Genomic DNA, 16,027 nt, shown 5'->3' with positions numbered 1-16,027 from the left:
CACTGCAGCCACACTCCATTGACATCCATTTGTCATTTTGGTAAGTTGTCTACAAACCAGTGGATGATGATCACAGTAGGTTTACACCTACTTCCTACCCACAAACTGTAGACTCTGTAACAGAAGTCCCACATTTACTCTATTGACTCTATATGTTTGATATGAGAGTCCAGCTACTCCTGTCTGGGTCTGTTTGACTTTCTAAAGGTTTGACTTTCCTCACACTGAACAGGTTGTGTACAACCAGCTTATATGATCTCCTGGGCCAAGCACAGCTTCCCACAGTTGTATGTGAACAATGTTTTGACTTGAGCTGAAAAATGACAGCACAGGACTGCATTACGGGTTGTCAATTCTCAGTGGAATCTGCAATACTACAAACCATTTCAAAATAACGTAGTAATTTGATTCAGTGGTAATATCAAAATATTATCTGATGCACTTTTTAAAGAGCCTTCAAACGTTGGTTAAAGCCTTTCCCTTTTCGCAGCATTCGCGGCATATCGATTCATTCCATTGTGCGTGTTTTGAGCCTTTTTTTCAAAAGCGCTTGCAAGAAGCTGCAAATCCAAAGAAATGGCATGTACTGTGAGAGGAGGGCCATTAAGCCACAGGTTGACTCATGAACCCAGGTGTAACGCTCTCCTGCAGAAAATTAGACGTTTTGTCAGAAAACGGGAGCAGAAGTGAAGGGACAGCAGAATGTGGGAGATCTGAAAATGGGCTCTGTTGGGAGTAAAAGACGGGTGGTATGGCAGGATAAGGGAGGTAGGGAGGGAGGAGGTGTTGAGTTGTAATGGGGCAGGAGCCAGATGCTCCAGTTTCCTTGACAGAAATGGAGGTCAAGTGCAGCTTTATGTGAAGGCAACACAGGGAAACAGGCATACACATAAAGAGAAAGATGGAGGAGAGGGAGTTAGTATGATGACTTTAACTAGTGGTGAGGGACACAGCGTATGAGCTCACGCTGTAGAAATCCTTCTAACTATAGCAAATAAGGAGAGGATAAGACAGCGCAGAGGAACAGTGTGACGTCTCCAGGATGGATGGGGGTGGATAAAAGGCTTTATGAGGAGCCTTATAACATTAATAGATGTAAGTGATAGGGAGGGATAAAAATAAAAACATATGTTAACTTCGCAGGGAGGGCAGATGGTAATGTGGCGGCTTTAGCATATGAAGAGCACTAATGGATAGAGAGAGAGCACAGGGAAAACACATGATGATCTCAAATAGTACATCTGGGAGCGTAGACCTCAACTTTTTCTGGAGAAAGCGAAGCATAGATATATATTAGGAACACGACTATTAGGCTGGTGACTCCAGATGAAAAATGGCCCTTGTGTGTGAGCTTTTCAGCTCGCACTGGATATCCTCTGGGCCCAGGTAATGATTTCCTCTGAGTAGAATATGCAGTAGACTAATGTGAAAACATATACATCATACAACACGCCCAGTTTGTTTGTTGTGAGCACTTCTGGACGAACTCAAAAGGAAAAGTTGCAACTGGGCAGATTTCGATTCTTCTTTGGAGGAGAGTTGAAATAATAGACAGCTGTAGGGAGGATTGAGAATTGAACTGGTTCAGCCAATATAATTGCCAAACAGAACTAGGCACACACACACCAACACACTGCACAAACAACAGACTTCAAAGTCAATAAATCGCTCGTTGTCACGAGCCAAGTTCCACAAGCATGCGAGCTACAACTGTAGCGAGCAGAAAAGAACAGTGTAAACTTGTTAACATACACAGGAGCAAATTGAAAGAATACTCTGAGGCTGTAAAGTATGTGTCAAATTTAAAGGATAAGGCTGGCTTTGAATGCAAAGACCACATATGATATGATGATGGTCTGTCTCTCATTGCTCTCTGACTGTGTTTGTGCACACAGCTTAAAGCCCACAGTACCCTAATGAAGACTGAACCAGTTAAAAATACAAATACATTTTTAAATTCAGTACTTTCATAAAACATCTGGGTAATGTCGTTTTTTCTCGCAAACATTCCTCAAACAGGAGTAAATACTGCATTTATTGGGGATTACTTTCAGCGGCGGATTAATACAAATTTAGTGTTCTTGTGTTTGTGGGAGTGATTTCAAAATATACCCCCAGTGTTCATGTTTATCATAATAAACAAAACCCAGCGCACTAGTGTGCCTCACTGATGTGTTTTTAATAGTTTAATCTCTGTGCTCTGAGGGAAAGTGTGCAGGAGATGACTTTTCATGAAAAAAAGGAGAGAGCCAGGGGAGGTTGGGAGGAGTTAATTGTCCACTGGCTGCATCACCTCTCTCTGATCTAAGTGCCTAAAGAAACAGGACATGGAAATGTGTAATTCTGCCATGGAGTGTGTTACTGCGTGTCCGTGAGCAAGAGAGAGGCTGCGATGTGAGACTGCATATAAGGTGGTACATAAAAAAAAGGAGCTACTCTGAACTCCCCTGAGGTGTGGTTTGTGTATGTGAAGGTACACTTGTGTGATCTGCATACAAATCTTTCATCTGGTAACACATCTGACCGTGTGCTTAATATTCCTCCATGAGTGTCTGCCTGTCTCTGTCTGCTCTGACCAGTAGCAGCGAGGGTGTAACATCAGCTCCGGGCTTCGACTACAAAATATTGTTTTGCTCAGGAGGCAGGCCTGAGGCGGTTGAATCAAGCATCGTCATAGCTTCTTTATCTCCATTTGTTCACCATGCACTGAACTTAAGAGCTGCCTGCAGTAACAGCAAGTGTCCATGACTGTGGAAATGCGGTTGTGATGAGCTAACATGTTGGTTAATCGTTCATTTAGGGTTTTACGCTTGCATACATAGCGAAGGGATCAACTTATATGACTATTCACCTTGAAAGCCCTTCATCACCTATCACCTGCTTACCTCATAGACCTTCTTCAGACTTATACTCCACCATTTTCTAAAATATCTAACTCACTATAACTGTATTAACTACATCTTATTTGATAAGAATGTTTGTTTAATCCATTGCTATAGTTGTTTATCGTATATATATATATATATTACATCTATATCTATATTTATATCTATCCACTACCCATATTACCTATACTAGATATAATTATTTATATATATATTAATTAATTACATAATTATTATCTCGTATCTATATCTAATTTTTTTTCCATATACATATTTTTGACTGTGTTGATGTTTTTTTATGATGTAAGGCGACCCTGAGTGCCATGAAATGTATCATTATTATGATTATAAAGTCACCGACAACAGTCTCTTAAAACGTGCTGATTTTCATAATAGACTGCGTAATGGTGCGTCTGTCTGTTTATTGAGAGGTGAAACATGTGGCTTCAAACAAATACCTCACGCTGAATCAAACACTTTGCAGCAATACTCTCTAATTCAATAACCCAGCTTGAACTCATATCCTGATGACACTGAACCAAAACAGCAATTCAATCCCCTTTTTTTCAGGCCCCTCTCTCTCTCTCTTCCTCTGCTCCTTGAAGAAACTGAAGCACATATTTCTGTATCATTTCAGGCTTTCGGGTCTCTTTACCCCCAGCCGTGATAGATTTCCAAAGAAGCCAGCTCTTCTTGCATTTTGATAGGCTCCTCTGTCACATAATTGGAGGTTTTCTTGGAGCGCTGGCTTTAAAGGTTTGTCCCCTGTTATCAGCGCTAATGAGAAAATGAGCAGCGTTATACTGATATGTTCCAGAGCAGATGTGTACTTTAATAAAGATAAGTGTTCTCTGTCTGTGCCTGCGTGCCCTTTTTCAGCTTTTGTTCTCTGCAGAGTAAAATGTTTTTGGGTTAGTGTTTTTCCTTCTAGTATTGTAATGTGTTTCTTACAAAATGAACATCAAGACTTTTTTTTTCACATGCCTTTACAACAATGGAAAACAATTGGAGTTTTTAAGGCGATTCCCAGACTTATTTATTCTGCCAGCAAACAGAATAAATAGCTTAGTAAGACCCTGTCGTCTGTCAGTCTTTTCCTTCACTCCAAAAATACTCCAGTGCCTCCAACTGTGAAGAGAACACAATGTTCCCATCTTTCGCCATTTTAAACTCTCAATACATAATTATATGGATTGTAACCAATTTATCCAAGCCTTCATCTTTTCCCTCTTTCACCCACTCAGCTGTTTTTTTTTTCCTTGACAGGGCAGCTGGTTGCATTGTATCATCTCAATGTCTCGCTTCACCGCATGTACAAACCTTTTTTGGCAACTACAAGCAGCCCAGCCAGCCAAGAGAGGCTTTTGCCGACTCCTTCACATTCTGTATTAATATTTACCAGGCTAGGAAACACAGGCAGATGTCAACCATGAGGCGATTTCATCGTGTTGCTCGGTGGTGAGCGCACTCCTGTTCTGGATTAAAGTGTAATCCAAGCATCAGATTTGTGGTGTTAAAACATTTTGTACAATTGCAAAAAGGGGGGACCCCAATTCTTTGGCTGCAGCAGAACTGGTGAATTCATTGATAGCCAACATTAACGTACAGCTTCATTAAGACTTCAATAAGATAGATAGCAGCATATTTATAATTCTCCTTGTGGTCTCAGTCGACACCTTACACTAAGGAAGATTTAGTCTTCTGAAATATGTAGCATTTTGGCACTGAGTTGGAATATATTGTGTTTTTATTACATTGTGTAAAAAGGTATAATACAGCCCGCATGCTCAATGTGTTCATTTTAATGGACATAGTATTTCAAATAATACAAATTTAAACTAACACGGCTGACATTTCAACACTTTATAACACAAATACAAGAATTGAATCTAGGTGTAATGTAAGTCCAAAGTCTACTCCAGCCTTCACTATACACAGCAGGAGCCCGAATGTGTACTCAATATAATATTGAACCTAATACCACTCAGAATATCAAAACATGACACACATCTTCTAGATATCATCTTTACTGTGGTTAGGATACTGTGCAACACAGTGTTATATTTGTCCGGGAGACTGTATGACACCCAGTGAGACAGCAGAAATCAATTCACACTCTCATGTGCACACGCCCTACTTTCCTTTTAAATTGTTACGAGGCCGCATGAAGTTAAACATACCCCTGACTTTAGTGGGAATTTCAGCACTGGACAGCTCCGACAAAGAGGAATCTTTTCAGGAGGGACAGCTCCCGAGCCTTGTTTAATACATCGTATCCGGACAAAAGAATCTCAATATTTCTTAATCTACATCTTTATTACAACTAAAACTTACTGACCCAGCACCACACCCAGATCCCTGCAAAAAACACTTTGCACTGCTAGCTAATCAAAAGACATATAACTGGTTCTAGATGTCAGGCTGAAATGAGGCGACAAGGTTTAAAATGTTAAATGGACAGGGATGTCTTGTGGTCAGGGTTGCATTCTCCGATGCATATTTTGAGAATGTACAGGTGTTTAAAGAGAAGCTTCCGTAAAGTCGAGGGACAACTTGATCAAAATCAAAAGTAGCAGAGGCCAAGATATCTGTTGGACGCATTTTTTTTGTGTTGAATTATTTCACAAGATTTTTTTAGATCATTTATTTAACTGAGGAATTTTTCAGCTGTTTTAAATTTACTCAGACTTCCATCGGTTGCGTGAGGAGGAAGAGGTGGGACTGAAGTTGTCTTTTGTCTGAACAGACTGTTTGATGCATGTGAGGCAGGACTGACAGTCACTTGCCCTTGTCTTCATTTTAAACTCTGATAATGGCTACAGCAGAGATGTGATGACAAAATGCTCACTGTTGAGTGTTTAGGATTTTTGAAATGTTTGCGAGAAGCTACTGAAAACAGGCTGTGATACAGCATTTTCATCCCAAACTCTGAGAAATTCAAAGGAAAGAAGAGAACAACATGCCGCCAAATTCTGCTGGGATTTCCCAACAACAAAGAGCTTCCAAAACTTTCCTCATGGATTTCCCCAGGGGGGTGAAGGGCAGAGATTGATGCAGTTCTTTTTCTCTCAGACGCTAATTTGGATTTACACTGATTAAGCTGTCCATCGTACTGCCAGGAGACCTCTGTGTATGTGTGATCCACTGTGTGCCTGAGCGTATGTGAGCAGAATCTCTAAAGCTTAAGGGGACGCCGTCAGCAGTGACGGTGATTCACAGGGAGGACGACATGAAAGAGCTGCGGAGAGCCAGTGACATCGTGGGATTACAGATGGGAGAGGAATCCTCTCCGTTCAGTCAACAATTAACAAGGGGATAACTGCAAAACAAGCTCTGCGATTCTGTCACCAGCTCGGTCCTCAGGTGCACAGAGGGAATGCAGCTAATTGAATGTAGAATTAAAAATAGCACTGAGTAATGAGACATGATGAGGTGGTGTTTTTGACTCCTGTCAGCACTTCATCTTATTTTCTCACAACCTGATACTGTACCATCTTGTTAAAAATGCCTAAGAATGGCCATGATAGGTGCTCTGAAATCCAGTCATGGGAACTGATGATTTATATGTCAACAAAACACTAGATAAATTCAGGCATCTATGAGGAATTGCAGCATATCATGAAACTAAAACCTAAAATAGACAAAATACAGAACTATTTACGCCCCATAATACAATGCAATATGATAACATATGCTATCTATTGGCAGTTTGGCCTCTCACAATGGATAATAATCTCCATATCATGTGTTAGCCCTGTGGGTCAGGGTGTAAAACTCTCACTAAGCTGACAAGAGCAGCTTCTGACCCTCAACCCCAAACCAGCAGCCAGGCGGATCATGTCCAAAGGGAGACAGTGGCCTGACAATGATCCCTCGACCCAGGCTTTGTGCTGTCACAGCATACACACCAACACATTATGTTCACTTGAGTTGCTTATGATCAAGTTTCATTGTGCTAGTTTTTTTAAAGAACTTGAATTTAATTAAAGCTAATGGTGAATACTAAAGCTGGTCTAAATATTGTGCTGTGCTTCTATGATCCTAATGTGGTCCTGAAAACATCTATCAAGGCCAGTTGCGCTACCCAACACACTCCAATAAACTGGTTTATTATCTATTAACATCAAGACGTTTCAAGCCACAAAAGGCAGATGATGACCCCTTTAAATGACGTTTATATATACATATGTATGTATACACGAGACTGCCTGAAGACACAACCAACCGAGAGGTCCAATGGTAACACAATCCACCTATCAGCACATATAAGGCTCACTCATTAATATGGTTTTTGTTTAATACAAACAAAAACTGGAGTGTAAAATGACAATTGGTCTGTTTTATGGTGTGATGATGATGTGCCAGTATCAACAGTTGCCAGGTAACAAGCAAAGATTGGGGGGGGAAATGGTCCCATGACCCCCTGTAGAACCAAAAATGATTGGTTAACACTTAACCAGACTAGACATAACGTTATAATTAGTGAGCTTCAGAGGTGCTGCGTAGCTGTTTCCTCCTCTCTTTGTGCTATTCTAAGCTAAGCTAAGCTACCATGCTCCATGCTGTGGCTCCATATTTATCATATAGTCATGAATGTGCTACCAATCCTTTCTAACAAATGAAAGCAAATAATCATATTTCCCAAAATAATAAACTATTCTTATGTCAAGTGTTTTTGGCTACAAAGTATAGACACAATGTAGTTCATAATCTAAACAAAGTATGAGCTACAGCTTCTGCAACACATTGGAAATAAAGTCAATTACACATACAAGAATGGTTAGGCATCTCCAGATGCTCTCACTTAAAAGGTCTGCTTTCAAATGTATCGACCACTATAACCACCAACACAACCAATGACTTAAACTGTTCATCAGTTCACCATGCTTTCCATATCTTTTTCCTCCCCCCCCACTACAGATATGAGCAAAAATAAATCAATTGAACCACTGTAGAGTAAATAAACTTGAGCCAATGCAAGTGCAGCTGATCGATATAATAGCCTTCAGGTGCAGCTCGAAATGAGTCTGATGAAGAATGCAGAGTGGATTGTCTCATTCTGGGAAAACCCATCTTGGCAGGAGGAAGCTCACGTGCACTAAACTGAACTTGAACATAAGAGTGAAGATGCTCTTTTCAGCCACATAGGGAGAAAAAAAATGAGGCTTATTATTATTAAATCGTGTGGAGGGAGAACAGGTGAAACTGGATGAGAAGGTATCTCGTTTAAAGCTTGTGGCAGTTCTTTTTTCTTTTTTTTATCCCCCCCTCAGAAAGGTCAGTGAGTTTCAGTTCAGATTTTACTCAGTCTCAGCATGTGAGTAATTTAGCCTGTGGCACAAATGTTCACACGCATTAGACTGCAACACAATCATGGCTTTGAAAGGTTCATTTTGGCGAAAGGCAGCTGTCAAAGGCAAATATTAAAACAGAATCAGTGGTCGGGCTCAGTCTCTGGTTGCACAAAACCACCACAAACGTCGAATGAAAGGCTTGAAAGTCAGGATGAAATGATTGGAGTCCTTCCACTGAATCTCACAGGGTGCTGTTTTACATTTTTTCAGCCGCTGGCAGAGCAGCCGTCATGCGTTACTCTTTTTTTTTTTCCCATTAAATGCCAGCCACTGCGTCTGTCTGCACCAAAAACAACTCGGCTGCTCAGAAGTCCCCACCGAACAGCCTAAACGGAGTAGATGAGCTGCGCGCACCAGTGTCACATTTTACTACTGTAGCTGCTACATGTCACAGATTACGCGCAGAGACGTACACATTGAGTATCTTCCCTGACGCGTCAATTTGTACGGCCAAAAAAAAAAAAAAAAAAAAAAAAAGCGGATTTGGGGACCAAGGATATCGAGCGTCGCAGAGGAATCGATGACATCATGTCTGTGGGGGGAAGATGTAGTTTTTTTGAGCCGTGAAAACAGATGCTCGTCTGGCCTCTAGTTGCAGAGTTGGAGTATTTGATGCGGGAGAGGGAGAGCGGGTGATTTGAGGGGACCGTGTGCTGTGTGATGCACTGTGACACACACACGCACACACACACACACACACACACACACACACACACACACACACACACACACACATACAAACATGAGATTTCAGCTACTACCTGTCCGTCTTTGAACAAATAGCCCTCTTCCCTCCCCACACAAGCGCAATGGCGCACTGTGATGAAATAATCACAGCGGTGCAGTTTCTGTGCAGCTGTAGCAGTTTTTGTTCTGCACACGTTTGGATGAGCGTGAACATTGTTGCGTAAAATGGAACTGAGCAGTGCAAAATACAGGCATGTGTGTGTGTGTGCGTCTCTGTGTGTGCGTGTATGTGTGGACACTGTGAGGCGAGCGTAATGGCATCACCACGGTGCTGATTTTCACCCCAGTCATGTACACAACAACGGGTTATACCAGGTGACAGTCAAGAGGAGGTGAGGAGGCTGGAGTGAATGGATGGAGTGAGGGGAGCAGGACGCGCCGTGCTTCAGGGCTTTAAACTGATTTCTTTTAAAGGTAAAACTTTAAGTTTGTCTTACCTCCACACTTGTCCCAACTGAAAGATGTGTATGACTGTCTGCCAGATCCAGACAGAGAGGCGGCAGCACCTGTCTCTTTGCAGACCGGCTGTAGCTCTTCGGCTACTCAGCCCCTCCACGGAGCCCAGTCCGCCCCCAGTGTAATCCTGCACAAACCACCTGAAGCTCAGGATCTGGACCAGAACTGAGGGCACCAGCACGAAGAACAGGGTCAGGCCTGACCACAGGAAGTCCTGCTTGTGGTAATAGTCGATGGCCAGCCACAAATCGGTCCCAACGTCCCAGAAAAAGACCAGCAGTGCCAGGATGATCCACAGGCAGTCCAGCCAGAGGCGCTCCTCCTGCGGTGGCCGCGCCGCATCTCTCTCCTTCTCCTTCCCCTTCCCCTTCCCCCGGAGGTAATGCAGGCAGGCGCTCCGGCAGCCCCAGTAGCACGACGAGGTGTTGCAGCAATGGCAGATGTGGAATGAGCTGCTGTTCCTAGTGTCGTCCTCCCCGGTCCCCACCACCTCGTCCAGGTTGTGCAGCTGGGCGAAACCGGTGACGACCCCGCGACCATCGGATTTCGCTGCCATCTTTCCCTCTGATGTTCCCACCTCCTCCGGCTTCCGGGGTTCGTGACGACACTTCCCTGACACCTGTTTTGCACCCCAAATGTTGGAGCCATCTACAAGCGGGGTGTCAGCGCGTCGCCGTCGCTCACTCTGTCCCCAGATAGCGCACTGGTGGCGCCACGGACGCAGCACATCTTGTCTTGCTTTTCCTCCACTGCAGATCTGTTCCCTCCTGCTGACACTAATCTAATCTAACAAGTTTAAACGATTTGATGTGTAACTCATGCATCCAACTGTGGTCGACCAATTTCTACCTGTGCATTAATCTCATTCCCCGCTGTTCAGTTGCTCCCCCTCTCTGCAGCTCTCCTCCAGCTGCAAGCGGAGTGCCATGAGCAGACAGTCCCTCCACTGTCCCACGCCGACGTAATTCACCCCCCACCCACCCCCTCTCTTTCCACAAACACACACACACACACACACACACACACACACACACACACACACACCCCGTCTCTCCCTCTCAACGTGGTTGCCATCTAGTGTCTCGTTTGAAAGCCCCCAAATATGCAGGACTGGACTGCATGATGTAATGCAACATGCCTCATCACCACCAAAAGAAGTCTTTCCTGTTGTTTGCACGTTTGAATCAGTCACAGTGACACAGTGTGGGGTCACTTTTTGTAGGAACAAAACCAAAAGCTCTCCTGCTGACGAAAAAAAAAAGCATCCGGCAACGACTTTCATTGCTCCAAAGACTTTATAGTAACCTTACTGCGCTTTTCAGTGTTTATACCTCCTGCCATGAGTGTAATGTATATTATATTAACAGTTATTCACGTCACATGTTTTATATACTTGTTAAATTAACATATTTTTGTAATGGATTAGTAGTTTCCACCTACCTGCCACAAACAATTAGAAGTTAATGCTGGGAGTAACAAGCTATAGTCAACTTCTTCACACCATATCCTCCGGGGAAATACATAATTTATCTATAGGTGAATTTATAGGCCTGTGGTTGCTATGATACGTATTGAGTTTTCTCTCCTTTCTGTAGATTTTTTATTTTATTTTTTTAAATTCCCAGCAGTAGTCGTGGGGTTAAGCGTTTGCTGAAAAGTGACACTTTCCCCTCTGGTAACATGTGCGAGCAAAGAGCTGGTGAGTCCGCCTGCAGGCTCAACAACACAGTGATTAGACTGTGCCCACAGAGCTGCCATGCAGGGGCCATATCCAGTGTGAGATTGATTGGATCATGTCCACTTCACCCCGCTGCCTGCTCTGCTCGCCTGTTTGGACGCTGGATTTCATGGTAGCTGTCCAGTGCTGAAACAGTGCTGAACCCTCCACTACTCTCCCTCTCTGAGGAGCCTCATTGCTAAAAGCCTAAACCTAAACCCTCTGTTCTTAACCATAAAAAGAGGCTTTACAGGAGTCAGAGGACTGGACCAAATGTTCTTAGTGTCTAAAGCTCAATTTTGTTTAATTCAATAATATTTCATCTGATCCATATGAAACATGTTGGTCTACAACACACAGACAATTCATTCATATATTTAAACAAAAACCCATATTTCATAAAAGATTAAAAGAAAGTAGAGAAAAACAGAGTTAAAGGCAGCGGTCAGAGTGTGCAAGAAATGCTTTTACATTTAAGTTTTATGGTTAAATTAAACGACACATCATTTCTATATATTTCAAACTTGAACCCAACACATAATAGTTTTATAAATATGTAAAGTATGTTTTCTTACTTCGCCGAGGTGTAAATCTCCACCCTGGCAAAATTAAGAGAATGAAATTCCTGTGCCAAGTCTGCTTTTACACAGGAGTACTAGACATTTTTTTGGCTGGAAACATTATGAACAGCGTGGTTTGTGCATGGCTCAGGACAGGAAGGATCTGTGATTGGTGATTAAAACCACCCAGAACATTGTTTCAGTAATACCAGTGAGGTGCAACACAGTAGAGCCCAAAGCCCACACCAGCAACAGCCCGGTCATCCTGCTGCCGTCTGACAAGCAATACAGAAGTATCCACCGCAGTACCACCAGATTAAACGCCAACTCAGGCTGTAAGACTCCTTATCCTGCACACTCCACCATAAATACTATTTTTTTTTGTGGGTTGCATAACGGTACTACAACTTGCATTTTGTTGTAGAACTCTGTTTCGTAGAATGACAAATAACATTTAACCTTGAAACTCTGCACAAACACCGTTCTGCACAGTGAAGCTCAGAGTCCAAGTGAATTATTATAAGCAAAACACATATTTGAGTCAAGGGAGACTTTAACATTATTATCATATCCACCTCTGCTGGTCTTGTGACAAATGACAAATAGCACTGGAGCAAAATGTTAACACATTACAGAGAGGAACAGCATGAGCAGTTTGCAGGCTTTCTTGTCTTTGTAAGACATGCCATTAAATCAGTGTGATGGATGCGAGAGCAACATTAATTCACTTAATTATTTCTGATTGGGTTCGTTGGACCTGGTCTTCTCTGGTTGTTTTTGTCAATGTCCATACTATACAAGAAAACGTGTCATGTGACATCATGTCTGATACAAATAACATTAGACAGAGCACTTGTTATATCTTTGTCTATCAAGGATGGTAAGCAATGTGTCTTTATTTTAGAAATGCTGCAGTTCCTCCGGGCTCAGACAACTTGGAAAAAAAAATCTTGAAATGTGATCGAATGCACACAAGAGTATGGCTGTGTGAGAGGCACCAGCACATCATGAAACCTGTTTCATATGAGTAGCCTTCATTTTCCCTTCTTCCTCAGGCCTCCACAACACCCTTTGAGCAGCGCGCTGAGATGCACACTCAGCTCTAATGTTCACGAGAGATGGTTATATGCAGCCAAGGCCTCACTCAATACCAAGGAGAAGGGTTATGGGTTAGGGTTAGAAAATCAAAAGCGATCAGCTCTCAAAACTTATGAAAATTTGATGAAAGCAAATAGGGAATCATATTGCTCAGGCCTACAAGGATTACAGCAGTACACATGTGATATGTGCTACGTATGCTAAATAATGCAAAGAATGTAATTAGGCATGAATCCCTCAGGAGCTTTTACACTTTTTCACAGTTTTTTCCTGTGAGGTCTGAAGATGGTGATGTACTAGCTGTACTAGATGTGAATGTCACAGAACAGAAGAAGAACCGGCATGGCAGCCAACACAGCTACATTCAAATGAAGATCTAATTTATGGAAAAGATAGAAAATAACTAACTTTCTCACAGAGCTTACATAACATATATTTTGGCTTATTTTGGTATTACGCTCTGCACCCACATTTAAGTCATCGTTTTTTGTCGTGACAGACTCTGCTCTGATTCACTGGACATGCCCAAAATAACGAAAAACAAACACATAGCAGAACAAACCATGCAGTCCAGGAGGTTGGCTGAGACATTGTCTTTACCAGAAACTGAATGAAAAGCCTGAGTGAGTAATTGTGTAGGTGTCGATATGAACTGTCAATCCCTAATATTTTGACGGAAGAAATGCTCGGAAATCATCAATAAATGTCAAAATCTGATCTTGTGTGACGCAAGTGAGCATTAAGCATGATAACAACTTGGTCACAGTTTGACAGCTATGGTTATACTGCAGTTACTCATCCAGGTCTACCAATGTTCTTTTAATGGTGAGTGTAGTTTATTAATATGTTTCTCTAGATTCCTTCGAGGTACAGTGAACAAGTGCGTTTCATCAAGTTTTATCTCTTTAAACATTCAACCGCTGCCATAAAAGTTAACATTTTATTACTGAACCTTTCATAACAGATGCTAAAGTAAATCATCTCCTTCTGCATCAACACATTTGTCTAACCATCCTGTTAAATAAAACAGAGGGTACTCTATTGTGCCCTGCGTAGGGCTATGGAGTGAATATTTGCTTTGAAAGCTTTTTTTTTTATCAGCCCATCTTCTTTTTAAAAAAAAGCCATAGCAAAGCATCTTTTCCTCAGAGGAAGGGCACTCATTTGGTTTGTAAAGCAATGCTGGGTTTCACATTCAATTGAGCCCTGGCATCTATACATGCACTCTCTATGATGTGGGATGGAAAGGCCCAGAGCAAACCATCTATTGTGAAGCCCAGACAGGCTGCAACTGAAGCAAATACTGCGCTGATTTGTAATACATCATACACACACACACACACACACACACACACTAAACAAACAAGGCCGATACAGCCTCTATCAAGGCCTCTGCTCTTTTTTTCTCCAAACGTGTTCGCCTCTTGTCTTTTACTCAAGGTCGGCCTGTGTTCCCTCATGTGCTTTAAGATCTCAGCAGGCAGACCTCCTCGCTGTCCCAAAAACTGAGGACAAAATCTTCAGGCAACATCTTTCTCTCATCGCACCCCCTTTCTTTTGAATACACTCCCAGCTGTCAGCTCTCTTATGATCTTTAAGTCTAGACTGTATGTGTTATCTCTATTCCATGAGTGTGTTATGAGTGTGCATGGCTTTCTAGATTAGTGTCTATAAAGTACATAAAGTACATTGTCCAGCTGTTGTGATCCTACACGATTCTCTTCTATGATCAGTGGTAGAGGAAACATACTATTGTAATACCACACTATTGTAAAAGTATTTCAAATGTTACTTACAATTACTTGGAAAATGTATCCAAATTATTAAATGTAAAAGTACTCATTGCATAAAAATGTACCCTGTGACTGTTTTACTATTTTATATTAGATTATTATTACTCTCTTATTATTATTATTCTAAATGTAAAAGAAGGATTTTACTGGTGTAGCGGGTTGAGGTGGAGCTCATTTTGCACTATTTTGTACAGAACTGCTACTTATGATGATTTTCATACATGTTCTGTATGCAACCATCTTAATTTGTATAGCAGCTAAGAACTATAGCCGTCAAATAATTGTAGTAGAGTAAGAAGTACAATATTACCCTCTCTGATTTGTAATAGAGACGTATAAATTGGGGTAAAAAAGAGTACAAGTACCTCAAATTTGGTCAGTACAGGATTTGAGCAAATGTATTCAGTTACATTCCACCACTCATTATGGCCACTCTTAACCTGCGGGTCCCTCCTCTTCTATTTAATGAGCATCAGGATACTGAAGTCTGGTCAGTTGCCCAGCTGGCTCCTCTTCAGATAAGTTCTCAGTTCCCAGGATTCTGTGCTGCTCTTTTCTCCGTCTTTCAAGTCACACCGGCCTCTGCGTCACCAAGCTGCCCACGCTTATACATACTTCAAGAGATTCCATCCATTGACTTTTCTGTTAACCCCTGCTACACCACGCTGGCACTGTCTACTTGGAACGATGAAAAGAACAAACACTGAACTTGTTTCATTGGACTTATATCACTGGAATCAAAAAAAACTTGTTCATGTTACTGTAATTGTCATTTCTTTTCATATGGCTCCTTTCATCATCAGCCATCCAAAGAGGGATCTCTCTGAATTCTCCTGGTTATCTCCTCCTTCCTCCCTTATTTTGCTCCAATTGCTTCTTAATCTGACGATACTCTACAGTGTATACAGTATAGATACAAATGTACTTTTTACTTTGGTTTTTCTTTCTGCTTTGTCCTCTGCCTGATGAGTTTGAGTCTGATGCTGTTTACTCACTTTACAATTTGCTATCAGAATAACACATACACACATTCCTTTACCTGGCCAACATGATGATTTATTTCTCAGGATTATGTAGAATACCTTCCAGGCATCCTAAATCAAGGTGGTATTGAATTATGGGTCCACATAGTCTTTTAATGGCATAAACATCTTTCAGTGTCACCACCTAGTGTCCTTTTTTGATATTGTTATATTTTAGAATAGATGGTAGATGGTCATGGATGAGCCTAAAAAAAGTAAAAGCTGCTCCCAGTATACAACGGGAATGTTGAAATATGTGTCATGTGCCATGGAGGACATATGTAGGCTTTCATTTAATACTGAATAATTAAATGGATACTTGTGTGATTTCACTAATCGTCTCCATCTCTAGAGGGTAAACGCTTGAACACACTCGGTGAAAACAGTTTGCACAG

General features: G+C 41.7%; 1 protein-coding gene across 2 annotated transcripts in view; it reads right to left on the bottom strand.

Moving 5' to 3' along the window:
- Nucleotides 1–10,395, bottom strand: part of xkr6b (XK, Kell blood group complex subunit-related family, member 6b) — a 48,515-nt gene extending 38,120 nt beyond the window's left edge. For both annotated transcript variants that reach the window (XM_019260707.2, XM_010735269.3), the window contains exon 1: nucleotides 9,424–10,395. In XM_019260707.2, the coding sequence (XP_019116252.1) occupies nucleotides 9,424–9,998 (575 nt within the window). In that variant the 5' untranslated portion in view covers nucleotides 9,999–10,395. The remainder of the gene's footprint in view (nucleotides 1–9,423) is intronic.
- Nucleotides 10,396–16,027: the final 5,632 nt, after the last annotated feature.

Source organism: Larimichthys crocea, chromosome XI, assembly GCF_000972845.2.
Source record: "Larimichthys crocea isolate SSNF chromosome XI, L_crocea_2.0, whole genome shotgun sequence".
Lineage (NCBI taxonomy): Eukaryota > Metazoa > Chordata > Actinopteri > Sciaenidae > Larimichthys > Larimichthys crocea.
The sequence above is the reverse complement of the archived record's forward strand: the minus strand, read 5'-3'. Positions and strand labels throughout refer to the sequence as shown.